The 20,196-nt window shown below is 37.3% G+C and overlaps 1 protein-coding gene across 3 annotated transcripts in view; it reads right to left on the bottom strand.

Annotated features, from left to right (window-relative positions):
- The window catches only part of LOC103474221 (CD166 antigen homolog A), a 69,566-nt gene that overhangs the window by 9,034 nt on the left and 40,336 nt on the right, over window positions 1-20,196 (bottom strand). For all 3 annotated transcript variants that reach the window (XM_008425043.2, XM_008425042.2, XM_008425044.2), the window contains exons 2-11: window positions 14,672-14,781; window positions 14,201-14,414; window positions 12,838-12,902; window positions 11,271-11,358; window positions 10,999-11,160; window positions 6,815-6,939; window positions 5,411-5,543; window positions 4,931-5,043; window positions 4,692-4,818; window positions 2,648-2,769 (exon numbers count right to left, since the gene is read on the bottom strand). In XM_008425043.2, coding sequence (XP_008423265.1) covers window positions 2,648-2,769; window positions 4,692-4,818; window positions 4,931-5,043; window positions 5,411-5,543; window positions 6,815-6,939; window positions 10,999-11,160; window positions 11,271-11,358; window positions 12,838-12,902; window positions 14,201-14,414; window positions 14,672-14,781 — 1,259 coding nt within the window. The remainder of the gene's footprint in view (window positions 1-2,647; window positions 2,770-4,691; window positions 4,819-4,930; window positions 5,044-5,410; window positions 5,544-6,814; window positions 6,940-10,998; window positions 11,161-11,270; window positions 11,359-12,837; window positions 12,903-14,200; window positions 14,415-14,671; window positions 14,782-20,196) is intronic.

Below are 20,196 nucleotides of genomic sequence, written 5' to 3'. Positions count from 1 at the left end.
CATCAAAATCCTCGATGCACATCAAATATGTCAACCATTTCCGTTAAAAACGTGTGACAAATTTTGCTGATATTCTGCTAATGTAAAAAAAAAAAAAAAAAAGTAATTTCACAATTGCTGTGTTAAAAAATGAGCCTAAACAAGCTAAAAAGTAGAAATGTAATATGAATTTGAGATGGATTATGGTATCAAGATATACTGAGGTTTCAACAGAAGTTAAAGAAGCTGCACATATTTTCGGACACACTCCTCTACAGTTTTAAGCTATTTTTAATGAGAACCTAGAAAAAGTGCTGGAGCTACAGGAGATATTTCCAACTGTATGAAGAATAGAGTAGCAGCTCTCTCCATCTCTCCCCCGCTTCCCTTCCCTCACCACTCGCTGTACTACATTTCTCCTCACTAACAGGATGTATTCACAATTCATCTTCACTCTATATAAGTTCTCTGATATACAACAAATTAGTCGTGCCTATAAGTCGTGTGCAGGTGATAAGTGTGAACCTGTGTTGGATGTGGAGTTATTAGCCAGAGTTGTCAGCCATTTCTTTAATAATTAGTCTGTTTAAATGTGGCTAAGATGAAGAAAGCTTCTCTTTGGTTTCCCAAATGCGGCCTAACTCTGTGTCTAACGAATACCGTAAGGGATATCATGACATCGATTGAACTGAAGCCTCCTGCTTCAGTCTCGCTAGCCAACCATAAAGAAGAAATGATAGTTGGCAGTAAAAAAAAAAAAACAAAAAAAAAACACAACAAGCCTCTCTCTTTGTCTCCTGTGGACAACATAGGAGACATGAAAGAGCTCAATTCTCATTGTGTAGCACTGCACATCTGAAGGGTCAAATTAAATGCCATACACTGTCTGGCTAACAATTTGCTTAAAAAAAAAAATCTATTTTGTTATTAAAAAAAAAAAAAAAAAAGCTGCTCATTGAGCTTCCAACAGCTTTGAATCCTGATCTGCTGTCACAGTAATCACATCTATAGTCTTTCATATTTCTGCGTTGCAACTACAGACTTTGCAGTGACAGTTCACACCAAGCACTCTAGCTGAAAAAAAAAAGAGGAAAACTTCCACTGGCACTTTGAATTCAGCTAAATTGAATAAATTGAATTTAGCTAATGGCATCTGTCCATTTAGAAAATCATAAAGTCGAGTGTTTTGGAGATACCATAAAGTGAAGCCAAGATGATAATACGACTCTGTAAGCTTTCTGCTTTATAGCAAAGATAAATCAGTAGAGGTTCAGCGCTCATGATGCACATTGGATTCTTAAAGGGGCAGTGTTATGTAAAATTAACTTTTTTGAGCTTTATATCATGTTATGATGTTATTCCTTCATCAAAAACATACCTGGAGTTCTGCGTTGATTCCTTCATGCATGTTTGAGAAATCCCTGAATCTCCCATGGCAACCACTCCAGGATGTCTGAATGCTTACGCTCACAAAAGCCAATGCCTATTTACCCAAACCTCCTCCTTCAAGCTGCTGCCTCCAGCCGAGCTGCCGCCTCACAGAGCATCCCACACTCGGCTCCTCTAAGACTAGCGACAGCAGCAACTAGCAAACACCTAATGGAGCTCATCTGCTGACCTCATCATTACAACTATTTCTCAGTGCAACACTCCTAAGAACGTTTGACTTCAATGCAGAGTTCTGGAAAGAGCAGGGGCTTCTTAAAGAGACAGAGGCCCACTTTCAAGGCACCAAACTGCTTTTAAGTCATTTTTGATATATTCAGCATTTTTATAACAATTTAAGGTAAGATAGTTTCTTAATTGTGCTATAAAATGGCACAATGTGTCTGGAAAATACATAACGCCGCCCCTTTAATGCAGTAAACCACACCTTCCACGCTATCTGGAGCCTCTGGTAAAGTTGTGTTGTCCTCTCGGTCCTCACTGTAACACTTAAAGTTTTAAAATAAAAAAAATCTTCTATCGCAGTAGCATAAACTAAGAGTGAAAAGATTAAAAAAATTCAGTCTGCTGCATTTATTCATTTGGGGAAAATATTACGTAAAGAAAGAATTGTTTTCTATAAAATCACTGGCGCCAAAATTGAGAAAATGATTGCATAAATTCCTTTATAGAACAATATATCCAGAGTCCTTCTTCATGCTCTTCTCTTACTGCAGTTCTATATCAGTAAGTGCTAATCACTACTTTAATCTCTCTAAAACATCCCTGCTGTGTGTGGTAAGCTCGTTTTTCACAGTTCCAGTTTTTTACCTCAGTGAAACAGAAGGTTTATAAAAGTTTAAATTGACTTATTTTAAAGTATTTTTAGGGGACTGATAATTTTGGCACCAGTGATTTTGTTAATTAATAATGTAACAACATTGTATTTATTGTTGGACTCTTGTAAAAATTTAATTTAAATAAAATTAAGCAACACATTTATTTCAAGGCGTCTAAACACCTTTATCAAGGGTGCCAACACCTGCTAGCAGCACAGAGGTCCAGGCTGCAAAAAATCTGAACCCACTATGAATAAATGTATGTGCACTTATATAAAATATTATACACTTGCCCTACAAAAATTGCAAAAATTATGCAGGAGTGAATTTCATTTAATCCCGGAGAGGGGGATGAGCTTTCCACGGGAGTGTGTGTTTCTGTGTGTGTGTGTGTGTGTGCATACCAAAGTGCCGTTGATGTTCCAGGAAACAGCTGGCTTTGGGGAACCTTCGGCCTCACAAATTAAGACTTTACGGTGGCCATCTTTGTCGTTCTGATCGTCCAGTTTTCTGATAACCGGAGCACCTGCAACGGCACGGAACGTTTCAGATACACCTGAGGCAGAAAGTGATTCATCATTTCATTCGTGGGCGAAATGTAAAATGATACGAGGACAATCTCAACTTGAAGGAATAGCATTTTTGGGAAGAACCCACGTTTGCTACCACACAAAGGGATTCTTTTTTTTAGGAATATAAACAAAGAACCTGGATGCAGGGAACAAAAACAAATATTGCTCTTTCTTCCTGTTTTATAGCGTTTTATCCCAGCAGCAAAGGCAAACACTACAACGGGTTAGGTTGCCTTACAGTGTCTGGTCAGATAAAACAGATAAAGTGGGAAAATCTTGCTTTTATATAATTCTCTTGATTTATTTAATAGCACAACAAACCATACTCCAGTCAATCAGCAGACTGGACAAGTCATAGGAGTCTACCAAGATGATAGATGCAAAAGACAACAAAAAAGTGTATATTAGCAGCTAGAAGCAGTAGGCGGCTAGCTCCTACCCAGCTAGCTAGCTGGCAAGCAAAGATTCATTATCAGCTAGCTAGCCAAATGCTGATAATTTACACTTACCCTTGATGGTCAGAAAAATCCTAGCTAGTTAACAAGGGTTTTCTAGCATCTAGTTAGCGGTAGCTTCAACCAGCTCAAAACAAAGAATATAATGCAGATGTATGTGCACCACTCAAACTTTTGGCTGACAGAAAAATCCCGCCAGAAAGATCCCTGCCACTGTAAAATGTAATACCTGCGGATTAACATACTTAAGGCCAACCTGCATTAAGGAAAATAAATAATAATTTAAGATATTTTAAGGCCTTAATTTTCCCCTTTCTTCTATAAATGTCAATTTGATTATTCATGACTAGGGTGGCACAATACATCACAGTATTGGAAAATATTGCGATGACGATATTAATCACAACACATATTTTCTTGTTTCCACTCTTTTCTATCTGTGCTTCCGTCACTCTGTGAACTTTGGACAGGACCATTCGTCTCTGCCGCCGTGAACATCTGCTGCCCCAAGACTAAATATTACATTAGCATGAAAAATGCATGTTTGTATGAATATTGAGCGATACTGCGATGACGAACATTTGCAATACGTTATGCAGCCTTACTCATGACTAACTGTACTCATGTCAGCAACACGTCTTGTCTGACTCGTGATTCTAGTTACTGTGCGTCTCTTAGCTGCTGGTCTGATTGCCCGGCTTGTCAGATTGGACAGACGTCCATGTCTTGGTAGTTGTTCTATGCTCTCTCTGAGATGTTCACCTTAGGATATTGTTTTATAACCTAACTCTGCTTTGACTTTTCTCCACATTTTCATTCCTGACTTGTCTTCTGTGTTCCATGGTGTTCATGCTTTGCTGTTTTAATATCAGTTTTACATTACAATATCAACTTGGACTATATTTAATTTGTGTATGATCTACTGAACTGGTTGCACTTGATTTTTCTTTATCATTTTCCTTCTACTTCCCCATTATGTCACACTCAGTTTTGTGTATATCACATAAAATCATCACAAAGTATGAAAAATCTCCAAAGAAATTAAAAATTGTAATTTTGAAGATGGTTTAAGGTTTGTTGCGTGCATCCATAGAAACATTGAGTGTTTCAAGTAAAAAATAGAAATCCTATTCATGCTTCTTTTGCAAATTAACATTATGTTAAGAATGTTTTACTTCTACAGAAAATAAGTTATGTTTGTAAAGGGCTCTCTTCACCGTTTAATTTGTATCATTTCAACCACGCTTTAATTAGTTGTCGAGCTTCAGAGATGTTTACCATTCTTTCGCTTCATGTCTTTGGCGCTGAACTGCTCAAACAGGCTGGAGATTTTATTTTATTTTTTTCCCCATCCGCACACAGGGGAATTAGAAATCTTCCCAGCAAACTTTGAGCAACAAAGCGTTTCCTTTAACCCGTACCTTCGACAGTCAGACGAAAAGAAGCCTTTCTGCTGAGGGGGCCCATCATCACCTCCAACTCATACAAACCGGCATCTGAGTAGGCAAGCTTGGTGAACTTGGGCTCTTTGTTCATCTTAACACCTCCCTGCGTCAAATGAATAGAAAAATCGGCACTTTCAATAACGAGCACAAACATGTCATAATCGATTCAAGAGCCGCTCTAAGGAAGATTGCTTTTTTTTAAATTTTTTTTTTACCTTTGTCCATGAGACCGTTGGTGTTGTGGAGGAATCAATGCTGACACTTAGATTCAAAGAGTTGCCTGCGCGTCTGATGACCGTCTTATCCAGGTTTAATTTGACGTCTAGGACTGAAGGGAGACAGGATGTGGAAAAGAAAGTTCAGAGGTCTGATAGGGGCGGAAGCGTTTTCCGTTGTCAAACCGCGCAGCTCCGCGCTCGGCTCACTGACGGAGCCTATTAGAAGTCGTGCAGCCGACGCACAACGGCCGCCTCTGCAAATCACAAGAGGACTGTCTGGCAAAAGAGAGATATTAAGACTTCCTTTTCTCTAACAAGACAAAAAAAAAAACCTTCCCATCTCATTGTAGCAAAGAGAGTCTGCAGGCAGAGAAGGAAATTACAGAGATAATGATGCAGGCGTGCAGACACATTACCAAAACTCCAGTTGCTTTTCTTTTTAAAAAAAAGGAAGTAAAACAACAAAACAGTACTTACACTGGACTACGATGTTCTTGGTTGCTTCTATCGAGGGGTGGTCAATTAGAGAACATTTGTATTCTCCGCTGTCGTTGCGTGAGATGTTTGTTATTGTGTAATTGTCTGAATTTTCCACTTTCGTCACATTTCCCTGCAAAAAGTTCAACAAAGCAGGAGCAGGTCGGCTCGGTTACACTGCGGCGTCGTTCTTTTTACAACATTTAAATGTCTCACATCATCAAAAGGACAAGAGTTTCCCAGATAAATATAAAATGCAGCTTTCAGCTGAAAATTTCATAAAAAAGAACATCATTTAATTAAAGGCCTAATTAAAGTCTGGACTTAAATTAAACTCACAGGCTATTCACACTTAAAAACCCCTTAAAGTGGTAGAATTAAAACCTAACATCTACATTTTTCATATCAGAAATCTTAATCCATTTTTTTCATGTTTTCTTTTCTGAAAGAGAAACTACAAATGAATGAAAATATTTTCAAAATGTGGCTTTTATTTCAATGGTGCTTCCTGTGCTTTGTACGATTGAGTTTTTGTTTAATTTCGAGAACGTAATATTAGCAGAACAAGGACTCAATTTTACCAGAAAAATTTCTTGAAATTACCAGAATAAAAACGTTTACTGGGAAAAAGCTTCAGTAGTTATCAGATTCTGACGTTATCGGTTAGTTTAATTTGCTCTTTCTTTGAAATAGTCACAGTTGTTTGCACCATCGTTTCAAAGTCCTGCTATTGATGATGTTTTGATGGTGTGTTAAAAGACTTTGTACTTTTGTTAAGTATTAAGTATCATCTGCAAAACTTAGAAAATATGCTCAAAATTTTCTCATTGTAATCTTTTGTTATTTTTTCATTTTAGAGTTAAAACTACTACTTTATTCTTCTATTAATATAGCTTTAGTCTGTTAATATTATTTATTCTCAACCCTGTTGCCATACAATTGCATTGCAATATTATGACTATTGTAATAATTGAAAAAGAACAATCTTAGCGTGTCTCTAATATTACATCACAGAGTTGACCTGAATCCAAAGTAAGAATAAACAGAAGCTGTAAAACACGTTTGTCAAACAAGATGGCTGCCTTGGATGTGATGACATCACTCTGAACTGTGGATTGGCGGAAAAAGGAATCCAGATTTTTTAAAAATTTAATCATCAAAAACCAATAATTTGATTAATCCCAGCTCCATTTTGTCATTACCAATTATCGCAAACATTTCAAAAAGAGAGCCAAAACAATTAATTATTTAGCTTAGGGACCAATTTCTTTTCCAAATATAAACAAGATAGCTTGAGTAGCGTCTGAAAACCATGTTTCAGTTAATTTCGGTCAGATATTTAAGCTTTCTTGATGCGAGCTACATAGGAGTTTTCTTCACAAGTTTGGATTTTACGTACGGTACCTTGATGTGAAAGTTAAAGCTGGTGGGACGAGGATTTCCGTCCGCCACACACTTCAGAGTCACGTCGTTTCCCTCCACGGGTGAAGAATTCGAGCTGACCTCCAGGACGAGCTTCTCCGTGGAGTCTGCGCAGAAAAAAACAAAATAATAATAATAATAATAAAAAAAGCGGACACGTGTCAGATTGGTCCCATCCTCGACTGAATGGAAGGCCAAGCTCAAACTCTGCACCTTGGTATTGGTTATGACCGAGAATAAAGCGGAGCGCAGAGGAAGATGGCTGAATTACTGTCATAATCGGAGGCACTCGAGCAAACAATCCTTTCAAAGCTTCGGCGTTTCCACTCCGTCTGAAGCGAACTCTTTCAAGAATTTCATTTCTTTTAAGAAATGAAATTCCACTTTGGACTGAAGTCGGCAGGTAACTTCAATACGTATTGCCTCAAACAAACAAACAAACAAAAAAATATCCCAAACAACCTTTCAGAACCCAGAGTGTGCGAGTTTTTTTTATTTTTATTTGCCTGTTTTGGCTTGAAGCAAAATAAAAAAAAATAAAAAAATGAAAAAAAGAAGAAAAAAACATGTTTTAACCAGCAACAGCTGCAACAGTGTTTGTTGATTCTCTGACGGGTCAGAGGCTGTTTTTTTCTGCAGCTCATTATCTACTGGATAGACGGATGAGTGTTTTACAAATGATGCAGCACATCAGCTAATAACTTAACCTGCCCAGGCAACAACCAGACAGCAGACATCTGTGCTCAGATACACACTATAAATAATAATAATTAAAAAAAAAATCAGTATTTTCATACCCTCTGTTGTTAACATGAATTAATTGTCTAGATTTCTGCAGGCCGGAGCCGATTGTCGGTTTTAAATTACACTGCACATGCGTTAGATTTAACCTTTCAGCCACAAGAGCTTAATTTTTCCACGCTCTTTTCTTTTTGAGAGACAATTTTGTTTTTAAAGTAATGGATGTTTTCATGACCTTGCTTATTCGTTTTCAGTTAATGTGAAAAGCTGCCAACAAGTTCTTTCAAAGATGTAGGAAATTAAAGACATAACTACATTCACAAGAGGCCAACTAGAACAAAACATTTTTTTCTCGGTTTGTTTTCCAGGCTATTTTATGTCCAGGTCCAGTCCTAGAGAGCCACTGTCCTGCGACTTGTTGATGCATCCTTCCTCCAACACACCGGAATCAGACGACTGATTTCAGGCTGATTACTCCTCAGTGCGTCATTCAGCTCTGCAGACGGCCTGGTAACAAGCTATTCAGTGGATTCAGGCTTGGGCACCCATGATCTGTTCTGTGTGAGTTCCTGAAAGACTGTTTTATTTTCCTCCAGCCAATCTGTTGAAACTCTTCCTGTGCGGTTTATCTAGGGAAGCTTTTCTTTTATTCACTCAAAAAGCACAGAAGCAACTTTACACACATGGCAGAAGAAACAGCTACCATCCTACGTGGGATCAGCCCACCTGGTCAAAAAATTTCACTCAATTCTCGTCTTTGTTCAATGGCTTTTCTCCCATTGAAGTGGATTTCTCCTGCAGAATTTCAACTGGGCCAATCAGCGAACAGAGGGAGAAGTTGTCAATTGATTCATATACAAAGAAATGTATCAAATAAGCATAATTTGATCCCAAGTCTTCAACATGAAATGATTAAAAAGTTTCGACATGAAATGATTCGAAGTTCTCAACATGAAATATTCATAACCATACAATATGTTTTAAATAAGATGAAGTTAGAAAACCAAAGCAGAATCTAAATGCTTACAGCCGATGTACATGTTTTGTTTATATAAATCAAACAGACTTTTTCTTCTAGTGTACGCTTTTCCATCGCCTACAAGAAGAACTGTTCTGAAATATTTCCTTGTCAAACAAACAAAACAAAACAAGAAAACAAAACAAAACAAAAAAACTGGTGAGAAAACTAAAGAAGCACCACATTTAATTTTTGCTAAAGTAACGGCATTTAAATCTACAGGTTAAATACCAGAGCAGACAGCCCAGCTAATTAACTCGTGGATGCCAACTTGGTATAATTTTGTAGAGCAGAATGACAATAAGATCTAATACTTTGCAAAATTAACATTTGAAAAGCACAACTTAAAGTGTTTATTCTACACTTTCCTAAGCTTATCCAACTCCAACTAAAATAGCAGTAAAGTTATTCATCGGAAAACTTGATTATAAATGTAAATATGAGTAATGCAGAATAGTTTATTAGGAGTTGCTCTTATATTTTAAAGAAAGAACAGTTAGACCATACAGCACTGGTTTTTATTTTTATATATGTACATAAATACTCAAATTTATCATGCTGGAGTGTGAACAAAAGTTTTACGGCAACTTTAAAACTGCAATTACAAAGAAAACGTCATCAACAAAATTAACATTCGTTTTCTGGTATTTGCTTACAGGGATTAATGATTTCCATGAACTTTATAATTAATATTCTGCCCAATCCAAATCAAACTTGACATTTTCAGCTGGCGCAACACGGAGGTGTTGATGTTTCCCCAAAGAGAAGCAGACTTTGGAAATGGTAACAAGCAGAAGGTGAAAGCGAGACGGGGGCTAGAAGCTTGAAGTGGTTGACATCTGGCGAGTCGGGATGACCCGGAGGGCAAGCTGCACTTAGAGGAGCTGCACAGCAGCAAATTAACCCTGCAAAGTCTCCTGGACTTTTTTTTCTTCTTTTTTCTTTTTTGACCAAAGCGACTTGCATGACCTTCGATCTTAGCCTGCTCTGTGTTTTTTCTGCTTTGTTTTACAAATTGAAAGCTTTCAGGCAGCATGTGGTTTCTTTCAAGTCTGTTCAGAACAAATCTAAACCTCAATACCGACAGAACGAGAGATTAGGTGCAAAATAAGTAACATTTTCACAAAGGATCAATCTTTTCATGCAGTGATATGGAAACATGAAAGTAACAAAAAAAAAGAAAAAAAAAGCAAACACTACTCGCAGTGATTTGCAAGCACGTTTGTTCCCACAGAATTTTTCAAGCAGAAACTTCTTTGAAAAGTTCTTAAACGATTGTGCAGAAGAAAGAGAAGCACGCAGTGGTGTCACATTCTTTTTAAAATAAAAATCTAGAGAACATCAGTGATCAAAGAGGATCACAAGAATCAAAAAACAGGTAGAGACACGTTGAGAAAAAAGTGGTGGAAAAGCTTAAGGCATAAAATTGCTGAAAAGATGAACGCAGCTAAACATACGAGAACCCTGAAGGAAACCTGTTAGAGGCTGCAGAACAGATGTTCGTCCTCTAACAAAGCAATGACCGTAAACATACAGCCAGAGTTAAGATATTTCTGTTAAAGTGGCCTAGTCAAAGCAGATTCAGAGATCTGCTGCAATCTGAAAGTCCAGAGTGACTCTCAAAAATCGAGCAAAACTCAGAAGAGTTTTCTAAATGTAAAGACATAAAAAATAGATCTGTCACAATAACTTTTACTGGACGATAAATTGTTCCAGTAATTATTGTGATAAACGATACTATCATTGTTTTGAGGCCGTTTTCAAGTAATACATTGATAATGGAATATTACTGCAAGTTTGCCCTCTTAATAAACTTTAATATTTGTAAATAATACTTTACACTGGAACTATAAATTTTAAATATCCCAGATAAAACAACCAGGAATAATGAAAAGAACCGAAATAAAAACCACACGCAACCGAAACCACAAGTAAAACAGATTTTTATGTTTCTCTAAACGAAATTGTTCATCAAAAATACTAATCACTGGAATGGAAATCATTAATAACTTACAAACTTGCTTAAAAAGTCTGGTTTAACAAACATTCAAGGTTTTCTTGCAAAATCTGCACAGATTTCTGCAGCAGAATGAGACGTATTGGAAAAGGAAAATTGAAATATAGCAGATATTTCCAAAAATGAAGCTATCTTCTAAAAACAGTTATGCATGTTTTCCTATTTAGACAAAGTTCACTTCTGAAGGAGCGAGTGCCAAAGCAGCCTTTTGGATTCCTAAAGCTTACAAACCTTTGACTCTGTCACCACTGCCCAGCTTCACACTGACTATGCAGTCTTTCTCAAGGTATCCTGCAGATAAATAAAATCTATCATCCTCTGTGTGGCTTATTGACTTCCTGTCTTTCCTTTTATGTCCAAGTGACATCGGCTGTGTTCACCGTTACTCACAGTTGATGACGAAGGTCTCAGGGGGGGAAACGAGGCCACTGGCCAGCGAGTGCTCCGCCCTGCAGCTGAACTGGGCGCCTGTGTCTTCTTTCCGCGCAGAATACAGCAGCGTGGATTCGGCGTCTAACGAACTAGGAGGATTTCCCACAATAATCACAGTCCCTAGAGAAAACAAAACAAAAAAAAGTAGAAAAACATCTGTGCATGAAGTATTGATAAAGATCATGTTTAGCTATCGTCTCATATTGTGAAGAAGGATGAAAGATGCATACGGTTTTCTTCAGTCATAAGTGCTTTGTTGTTCTTCAGCCATACGATCTTTGCAGGTGGATTAGCATTTTTTGCGACGCATTTTCCAAGCTGTGGAATAAATGAGAGAAAAAAGTATTCCTACCGTTTAAACATTTAACTCTTTGTGACATCACCAGCAGGGTTTCCCCCAGTGTATTATAAGCCTGGCGGGCCACGAGGCTTTACTTATGCCCCCACCAGGCTGAGCATTGCTTTTTCTTTTTTTTTTAAAGTATTTTTAAAATGTTTTTTAAGACTTTATAGTTGGTGTTCAGGTATTAATCTTCCAATCTTTTAATAACACGTAATTATCAAGTTTTCAAACTTCTTGTCAACTTTAAACATTTAACTCAAAAACACAACGGGTCACTGGATGAATGACTTCCCTAGCGCAAAACCATCGAGCTTAGCAAGTTTTCTGGGGGAAACCCTTGCACCAGACTACAAATTGTTTAACTGAGATTTAATGTGACTGAACAACGAAATAGTACACGATTGTGAAGTGAAATGAAAGACAAACAAAACTGAATGAGATATTTTCAGTCTCATTTGTGAACAAATCTGGGTGAACCTTCAGAGATACATAAAGACAATTACAAAGTTGGTCTTCTACCATCTGAAGAACATTACCCAGATAAAAGTATTAAGGTCTCAGAAAATCTTCATCTATAGTTGCATTGATTACTGTAACAATGTCTTCACGGGTCTCTCTAAAAATGTCAGACAACTCCTATTCTTTGTTCTACTCTCCGTAGAAGAGTAGAATTAAATGTTTCAGCTTCACATTTAATCTGAAAGAAAGTCCCAGAAAACTGCAAAAATGCTGAAACACTGAGCTCCTTTTAAATCAAGGCTGAAAACTAATATGCTTAGAGTTGGCTTAGATTAATAATAACTGGAATATCACCAGTTCTAGTCTGGTTTGCAACTTTTTATTACTTCTCTTTAATTGCCACTGCAATGTAATGCTTTTTTTTGTTCCATGTTTTTATGACGTAAAGCACTTTGAATCGACTTCCCACTAAAGTGCGCTATACAAATAAACTTGATGAAGCTCGCATCCTATCACGTTAGACTTCAATAAAATGCATTAAAGTTTACGGTTATGTGTCAAAATACGAGAGAAATTCAAGGGGTATGAATCCTTTGCAAGCCACTGTAGTCGTATGACTTCACTGAAAAGCCAGCATTTCATTTATGTTTTAAATTACCAAACATATTAGCTTTTTTTTTCGCCTCTTTTTTTAAAAACGCCTTCACAGCATTTGAGGAGTAAAAGACTTTTCCACGCAACAGACCATGAAATGCCCGAAGCGTTTCTAAAGCCCGTCCAATCCTCTGAGTATTCTAATTGCTGTAGGGAAGGAGGGGTTCTGCTCTTCACTAATTTATGAGAATCACTTCAAAGAACTCATTACTGTAGTAACATTCATGCTCTCTCCTATAGGTCCCGAGATAGCGCTGCGCGAATCGGGAGGGTTTCTCTTGATGAATAACTGCTTAAAATACTGTAGGTATAAGCAACAATTATCACAAAATAAACTCCACCTTTCTGAGTTTGCCAATCTCCAGTTCTGCTGCCTTCTCGGTTATAAAAGGAGCTTCGGGCGCCTCTGTAACAAACAAACAAACAAAAAATGGTGTCATTGTTATTGTCATTGGGAGACACAGCTGTTCCTGGTGTCAGTCATTATGTGTTCCTTCAGAGTGTTAAAGAGCTGTTTGTGCATGTAAAGTCTGCAGGGTTACAGAGCCTTAAATCCAAAACAAATTAACTTATCCCGTCCCAAAGGAGACGGCGCTTCTTAACCGTCGGCAATGCCTCGTTCCCGGCATGTTGTTTCCTCAAACGGCCGCACCATGTTGTAAGGTATTTGTGCTGCGACGACCTCACGGTCAATTAGACTAGATAATGAATACAGGTGCATCTCGACAAATTTGATTATCATCTACAAGAGCCTGGATGCTCACAAAGTACTGCATGCTAGTGGAAAATTCAGTGGAAGAAAAGGTGTGGTCGGAAAAAGTGTCCAATACAAACGTTTCATTGCATATACTATAAAGTACATGGACATTTAGCAAGCAATTCTGAATTTGAATTTTTGTTATTGGCTTTATGTAATAAGAATTTGAGCTCACTGTAAAGCCTAATATGTAATATTGGACATTATACACTGTAGTTATGATAAACTATACTCTAGTTTGAAATTTTGAACTGAATTAGTGAACTAAATTATTTTTCAATGGTGAGAAGATTTTAGTTGAAGGTAAAGGACAATAAACTATGCTTTTTTTCCTCAATATTCCAGCTGTTTTATTAATTTTTTTTGGTTGTAGTGTTCTGTAATTATTGTTCTTCCTTACATCTTAGTTTATATTGTGATATGTATGTTATATTGTAATATGTGGGTAGATATCATTTACATATTTGAAGTAAATTATACAAAAAATAGAAAAGAATCATAAAAAGTGCACTGCAAAAGCAACATTTTACCAAGTATTTCTAGAATCAAGTGCAAATGTTGTAGAGCAAGTGGCTTTTCAGCAAGACATACAAGCTTGTTTTAGGTCAATAATTATTTAATATTTATTTTTAAAATTACAAGTTCCACTGGCAGATTATTTCACTTATAACGTGAAAAAAATTACTTGTTATAAATGAAAAAAAGTCTGCGAGTGGAACTACTACTTTTTCACCAATATTAAGGAATTCATTATTAAAACAAGCTTCTATATATTGCAGAAAAATTGCTTTTAAGTTAGTTTAGTCTTATTTCAATTGTCCTAAGATATTTGCACTTAGGAAATATCTAAGTGCAAATGCAGACGCAGCTCAAACATAAGTGTTTTCGAACACTTTAAAAATTGCTTGAGAGGACCTTTAAAGTAGAAACACGACACCTGTACTCACTGTGGACAATTAGCGCATGTGAAAAGTCTTTAATATCTGGGCCAATGTTTGTGGTAATCAACGCCTGGCAGGTGAAGGTGTGCTGGTCGGTCAGCTTGGCTCCGGTAAGCAGGAGGCTGAGATTTGCCGCCAGGCTGATGCGATCCTTGTACTCATCGGTGGCTAAGATTACAGTTTCCTTGCCCTTAGATTTGACCAAAAGGTCTACATTTTCCTAAAAACAAGAGAAGAGTGCATTTGTTATTCGTCTGTCAAACATGTCTTCCAATTCAAATAAAAGCATGCACAATGTTTAGCTCCGCCCTCCCAGCCTCCCCCCAGCCTAGTTTATAATGCGCCGTCATATGGAGGTGACAGATGCATGCTCTAATGCACACCTCCTGCTCCCAGACGGGGCGTGGCTCAGACATGACAAATGGGTGTCAGACTAATGTCACTGTAGCGAATCCATTGACCTCCACTGTGACTTACATATTTCCATTTCGTCAACGTGACGTTTTCGATTTTGTTGGCTCCCACGGTGCAAGGAATCTCCACCGTTCCCCCATACAGGCCGATGACGCTTTTTTCCGCCGACGACGCTGGGGAAAGGATAACAAAAGAGTTTGTTAATCATCGTTTAAGGTGAAAACCAGTCTAAAATGCACTTTTGGTACATTATTTTTCAGAGATTCCTGCTCAGGAATTTGACGTCTGAAACTCAGATTCTAATTACTAAACACAATACATGTAAGTGGTTCACACCCTGCGTGAAGACCACTTGTGATGAACTGTTTTCAGTGTCAGCAGGATGTTAAAAAATTAAGTCAAAGGAAGAACAAAAGGTGTAGGAAGCTATTAATAATGAAACTAAAAGAAATGACCTTATAAATTGAATTTAAGGGCAGCCTCTCCAAACAGTTAGGTTTTCTCTACAGATAAGTGCTTTCACACCACTATCCACTGTTATTGGCAACCCTGAAAAATGTACATAACGGAGTCCCAGATGGAACAGTGCTTGGACCAATACCATTTAGTTCAAATTCACTATTATTTGGAGAAATGATTTTATGGCACAAGGTCGATCTTCACTGGTATTCACACAATGCTCCTGTATTACTCGCAACCTTAGTAATAATGTGTAGAAAAGCCTTAAAATAAACTTTTGCTATGGATTGCTATGCACTGTGTGCAGCTTCTGTGATATTTTTTCTTCCATATGGATCACAAAATGTAAGTTTCTAGATATACTTCATCTTGTAGGAATAGTCAAAGAGAGTCAATAACTTTGATTATTTTGTTAATATCATTTCAGAAGGTAGTGTTTTCTCAACTAAATGTAGTGAATGTTGGATTATATTTATCCAAATATTTCAGTGCAGATCATGTTTCTGAAATATTTTTTCTGCTTTTTACATAATTTCACCAGGAGTGAGAATATCTGTGGAGCATCCTATAGATTTAAAAAAAAATTTAAATTATTTTCTTTTGCAATTTGTACGCATTGCTGCAAATTATTCAGGCAGGTAGAGGGACTGCACAAAGATAGGCATAATTAAAATTTGCAAGTCTCATTTAGTATTTACAACTCTTTGCTGACGCACCTATTTAGAATCATTCCGATAGTAATATTACATTTAACTTTTAAAGAAAAACACAAAATTCCTAAGAAGGGCAAACCATCTTACAATTCCTTTTCCTGCTTTAACTTTGATCCAAATCATGGAGGCGACATGCCTGAGAAGAAGGGTGGAGGGTGGGCAGGATGTTGCCAGCAGTTTGTGAAGAGGGGTTAGAGTCAGAGGGCCGCGGGGAAGAGGAGGCTGCTGCGGCCCGACTGAAAATGAGGCGCCGCACACGTCCCTGGCGCTCAAGATTTGCATTTCAGACTCTTCAGAGTTCAGGCTTAGGTAAATGTGCAAGTGGGCGTGCGGGAGCACAAATCTGACAGCTAAAATCCCAAACAGCTCAACGGCAGTTCAGCACACGAGAACAAACCAGAGGCCGGCCGGCCCTTCTCCTCTATCTGCTGAATCTGCGACAAGTCATGCTTGTGTATTTTCAGGAAAGGAATGAAGCTAATTGAATATTTGGTTGTGCTTGTTCAGCTTTGAAATTGTCCGACTTATGTTTTTTCAGTAAAGAAAAAAAATAAATAAATAAAGCGGCACACTTTGAGAATTTTGCTCTCAGTTTCCCTTTAAACTCATTGGAGCTTTAAAGGTTTCCTCTCCTCTGGGGCAGAGTTGGAATGAATTCATTTGCCATGTGCAAAAGCCTCATTTGAATCCCGTTTGAAATACTTTAACTATGGTTACCACTGTCCATGTTAGGACAGAGTAACAACTGCGACCCTGAGGGACGGTTTGCACAGTTGATTTGACCTGAGGCCGAGGTGACACATTTAGAAATGTTTGATTTTTACGCCGCATCAAGTCCAAATTATCACACAAGTTCATAAAATAGCCAAGTGCTGAATTGATTTATTACTAAACAGAGAAAGAACCAAAAAAATAAAAATAAAAAATCAAACAGCCTGCCTGGAGTCAGCAAATTCTGCTCATGTTGCCATGTTCTTGGCATTCGGCCCAACAAGTTCCCGCGCCAACACTTGTCGCTCATTATTATGAGCTGCCAAACAACGATCAGTCTGGTTCCGGACCAAACAGGAAAACCTGTTTTTTTACGGCACAAAAACAAGGAGGATGTCAAAATGCAGATTTAATTACATCTGTTTGAAACAGAGTCACATGGACTCACATCCTTTTTAGGGTGTTACAGCCATCAAGACTCCACTGCCCTGTTGCATCATATTGGCTTTAAGCGATCAATGAGACATTTGGGAAACGAAGCTACTGCCTTTGTAGATAATGACAAAGTATAAGCGTTGCAGGGTGTTTTCACACATGATAGTCCGGTAGACTCAGTTTTATTTAGGACCAAATTTCAACATTTGCGATTTGGTTTCACACTGTGCCAAATGAACCAAACTAACTGGAAAACCTGTTCCTCTCCCACCAGTGGTGGCGCTGCACGAAGAACTGCTGAAGGAAACAACATGTAAACCTCAAATGAAGACAGGAGCACAACTTTCTTCTTCACAAAATGTAAACAAAAATGGAGTGGCATCAAATGTTAGCGGTTGTAGGATTTCTCTTTTGTCATTGGTAAAAGATCGATGCAAGAAGTATTTGTTTTGCTTGTATTTACCCAGAATACCCTGCGCTACAGTTCACTTCCTGCGTTTGGAGTGGTGTTCACATTGTGCATTCGAACCCCGCCAGAGTTCACTTCAACCAAACCAAGAAACAGGTGTGTAGGTGGAGCAGTTTGATTACGCATTCACCCCCCCCCCCAAATAAACTGGACTTTCAAGGCAAACGAACTGGAGTTCGATTAAAAAGGACCAAACCGGGCTGATGTGATTCACCCTAACTAAAGATCAGAAGAAAACATGGTAAAATATTAAATTGCAACAGTCGTTCTTTATTATCTTCTTCACATTTGCTTAGATAAACAAAAACTACCTTGTAAAGTTGAGAAAACTTTGAGGCCTGTGTGAAAGTAGACCTTGACAATATTTAGGAGTGGGTTGTATTGAGGCATCAAGATATATCACAGATTTGAAACATCATGCTTTAAGAGATGCTACTGTCATTGTTCTTAAGTTTTAATGTCCTTATAATGACATGCAAGAGAAAGTAATGGAACAACCCAAGTTATGTGAAGCAGACTACAGCCATGCTGCCCCTCCCCAACATGTTTCAGTTGTTCTTAAACTTCTCAGTTACTTACAAAAAGGACTAGTAACATTTGGGAAAGTCATGTTGTGGAAACTAATAAAGCGCCACCCAAGGTTACGTTGTGAAATTACTTTTCAATTAAACAGGCTAGTTCATCTGAAAAGCCTTCTTTCTTAGTTAAAGATAATGATCTGGGGCACGTTAGCAGCTTTATGACTCAGTCAGTCAAGGTTAGCTGGCATGTAAGATGTGATAACCCGTTCAAAAGCTTTTTAACAGCTTTTCACACCCTATTAAAAGTGCACTGAAACCTTTACGTCATTGGTCCAAATTTACAACTCTGTAAATGTGTCAAATGTTCCTTTTGATTTCATTTGAGTTAAGTCAATATCCAGAGCAAGTTTCTTTTTTAGAAACTTTCCATAGCCGTCTTTTAATTCAATTAAAATCAATGTTTTATCAGAGTTGATGTCTATTACTAATACCTGTTTATCTATTCTTGTCCCTTCTGTTACCTAAGCAATTTAAAGGCTTTGCAAACATTTTCTGTAACAAGTAGGAATACTGGAAATATTCATTTTAATTGTAAAATGAAACTTCAAAATTGAGAGTATGCTGAATAATAACTTAACTTTCTGCACCTTTATTGCGAGATACATCCTGCAATAATTTAAGCAGAAAATCAAGCTAATCTCTTAGGGAGATATATATATATATATATATATATATATATATATANTATATAGGTTTTAAAAGCTACAACATCCTGAATGCATAACTGTCCAAAACCTGGTGATTTAACAGCAGTTTTCTATGTGATTGAAAGCCCCTCTATGTTAAAAAATAAACTTAAGTTGTAACTTTTTCTAATTCACTACTTGTTTCCTTTTTTCTAATTTAACTGTCAGATTTTTACAGTTCTATAAAACGTAAGAACGTGGGGACTTTAAAGACGTTTTATCCCACTCTACTATCTTTGCGTTGTATGTTGGTGTGTCAAACACTTTTTACGCGAGTTCAAATATAAAGAAAGGAAGCCAATCTCATGAAACATCAGCTCTGTTACATGTATTAACACAGTTAAAAGAACAAGTTAGTTTTTTTTTCCGTTCAGTGCACTATACACGGTTTATGAATGCCTCAAAGTGGTGAAATAATTATCAGCTTTGTTAAGAATTAAAGAGCTCAGGACTGTTTGCCTTTGCGTTATAAATTGTTTAGATTTGTGCTTAGTTGCAACACTTTACAATATCACATATTCAAAAGTGATAATAGATCATTTTTTAAAATAGTTCAGATCAAGTCATACAAGCTGTTAATGTTTATATTATTTTTCTCTGGTGCAGACAAAGAAATTCTTGAAGTTGAGTCCCACAAACTATGCACTTTATGTTATTTACCTCATTGATGTTTTTATTTTTGTTACAGCAGCTTTGAATAACAAATATGCCTTTTTCCTGTCCTCTTTTATTTGCATTCATATACATTTTGATGTTTAATGCTTAATTTCGTGTTTTTTTTATGCAATGCATAATTACCCCCGAAAGCAACTGTTTATCACAGTTCCTGCTTTTCCCAGCGGAAAAAACTGGGTAAGCATGACTGCTAAAAAAAAAAAACATAAGACATTATGAATACAAATGTTCAATAAAATATGCATTATATACATTCAGATAGATCTAAAATGTGTGGATAATGGTGTGAGGTGGAGTAAATCTGTGAAAGTGACGATAATCGGTGCCGACAGCTGTGTCCACGAAGCAGGAACAAGTTATGAGAGCATCAAAGCGGAATACTTCCACCCCGGTGGAAACTATGAGAGACACATAGCCCTACCTTAGGGCTTCACCCAAAGAGCTACAATCCCTGCATTCACAATGAGACTTGGCGACATTTACTCGTGACAGCATGGGACAGGACAAAACATCACCACAGTTCCACTGCTGACACCTTCACCGGGACTTTTTCCTAGCAAACACGGAGATAAGCCCAGTCGCCTGTCAGCCTGGTTGCATGAATTTCTTGCTCTGGATTCCTTTCATTGTTTATAACACCTTGAAATATCACCTACCCCCCCTAATACTGAGAAGTTTATTTAAAGGATTTAACTTTTTAAGGAAAATGTGTTAATTTAAGGAATTTTTTTTTTTTACACATTTATTTCCCTCTGCATCTAAGCTTGTTGCAGTAAACAATTAATTGCAGGATATATTAAAACAAGCTAAATAATTTCCATTTTGCATGATTTATTATTTTTCTCTTCTCTCTTTCTAC

The sequence above is a fragment of the Poecilia reticulata genome, linkage group LG13, assembly GCF_000633615.1.
Source record: "Poecilia reticulata strain Guanapo linkage group LG13, Guppy_female_1.0+MT, whole genome shotgun sequence".
Taxonomy (NCBI): domain Eukaryota; kingdom Metazoa; phylum Chordata; class Actinopteri; order Cyprinodontiformes; family Poeciliidae; genus Poecilia; species Poecilia reticulata.
Note: the sequence above shows the minus strand (reverse complement) of the source record. Positions and strands in the feature narration are given on the sequence as shown.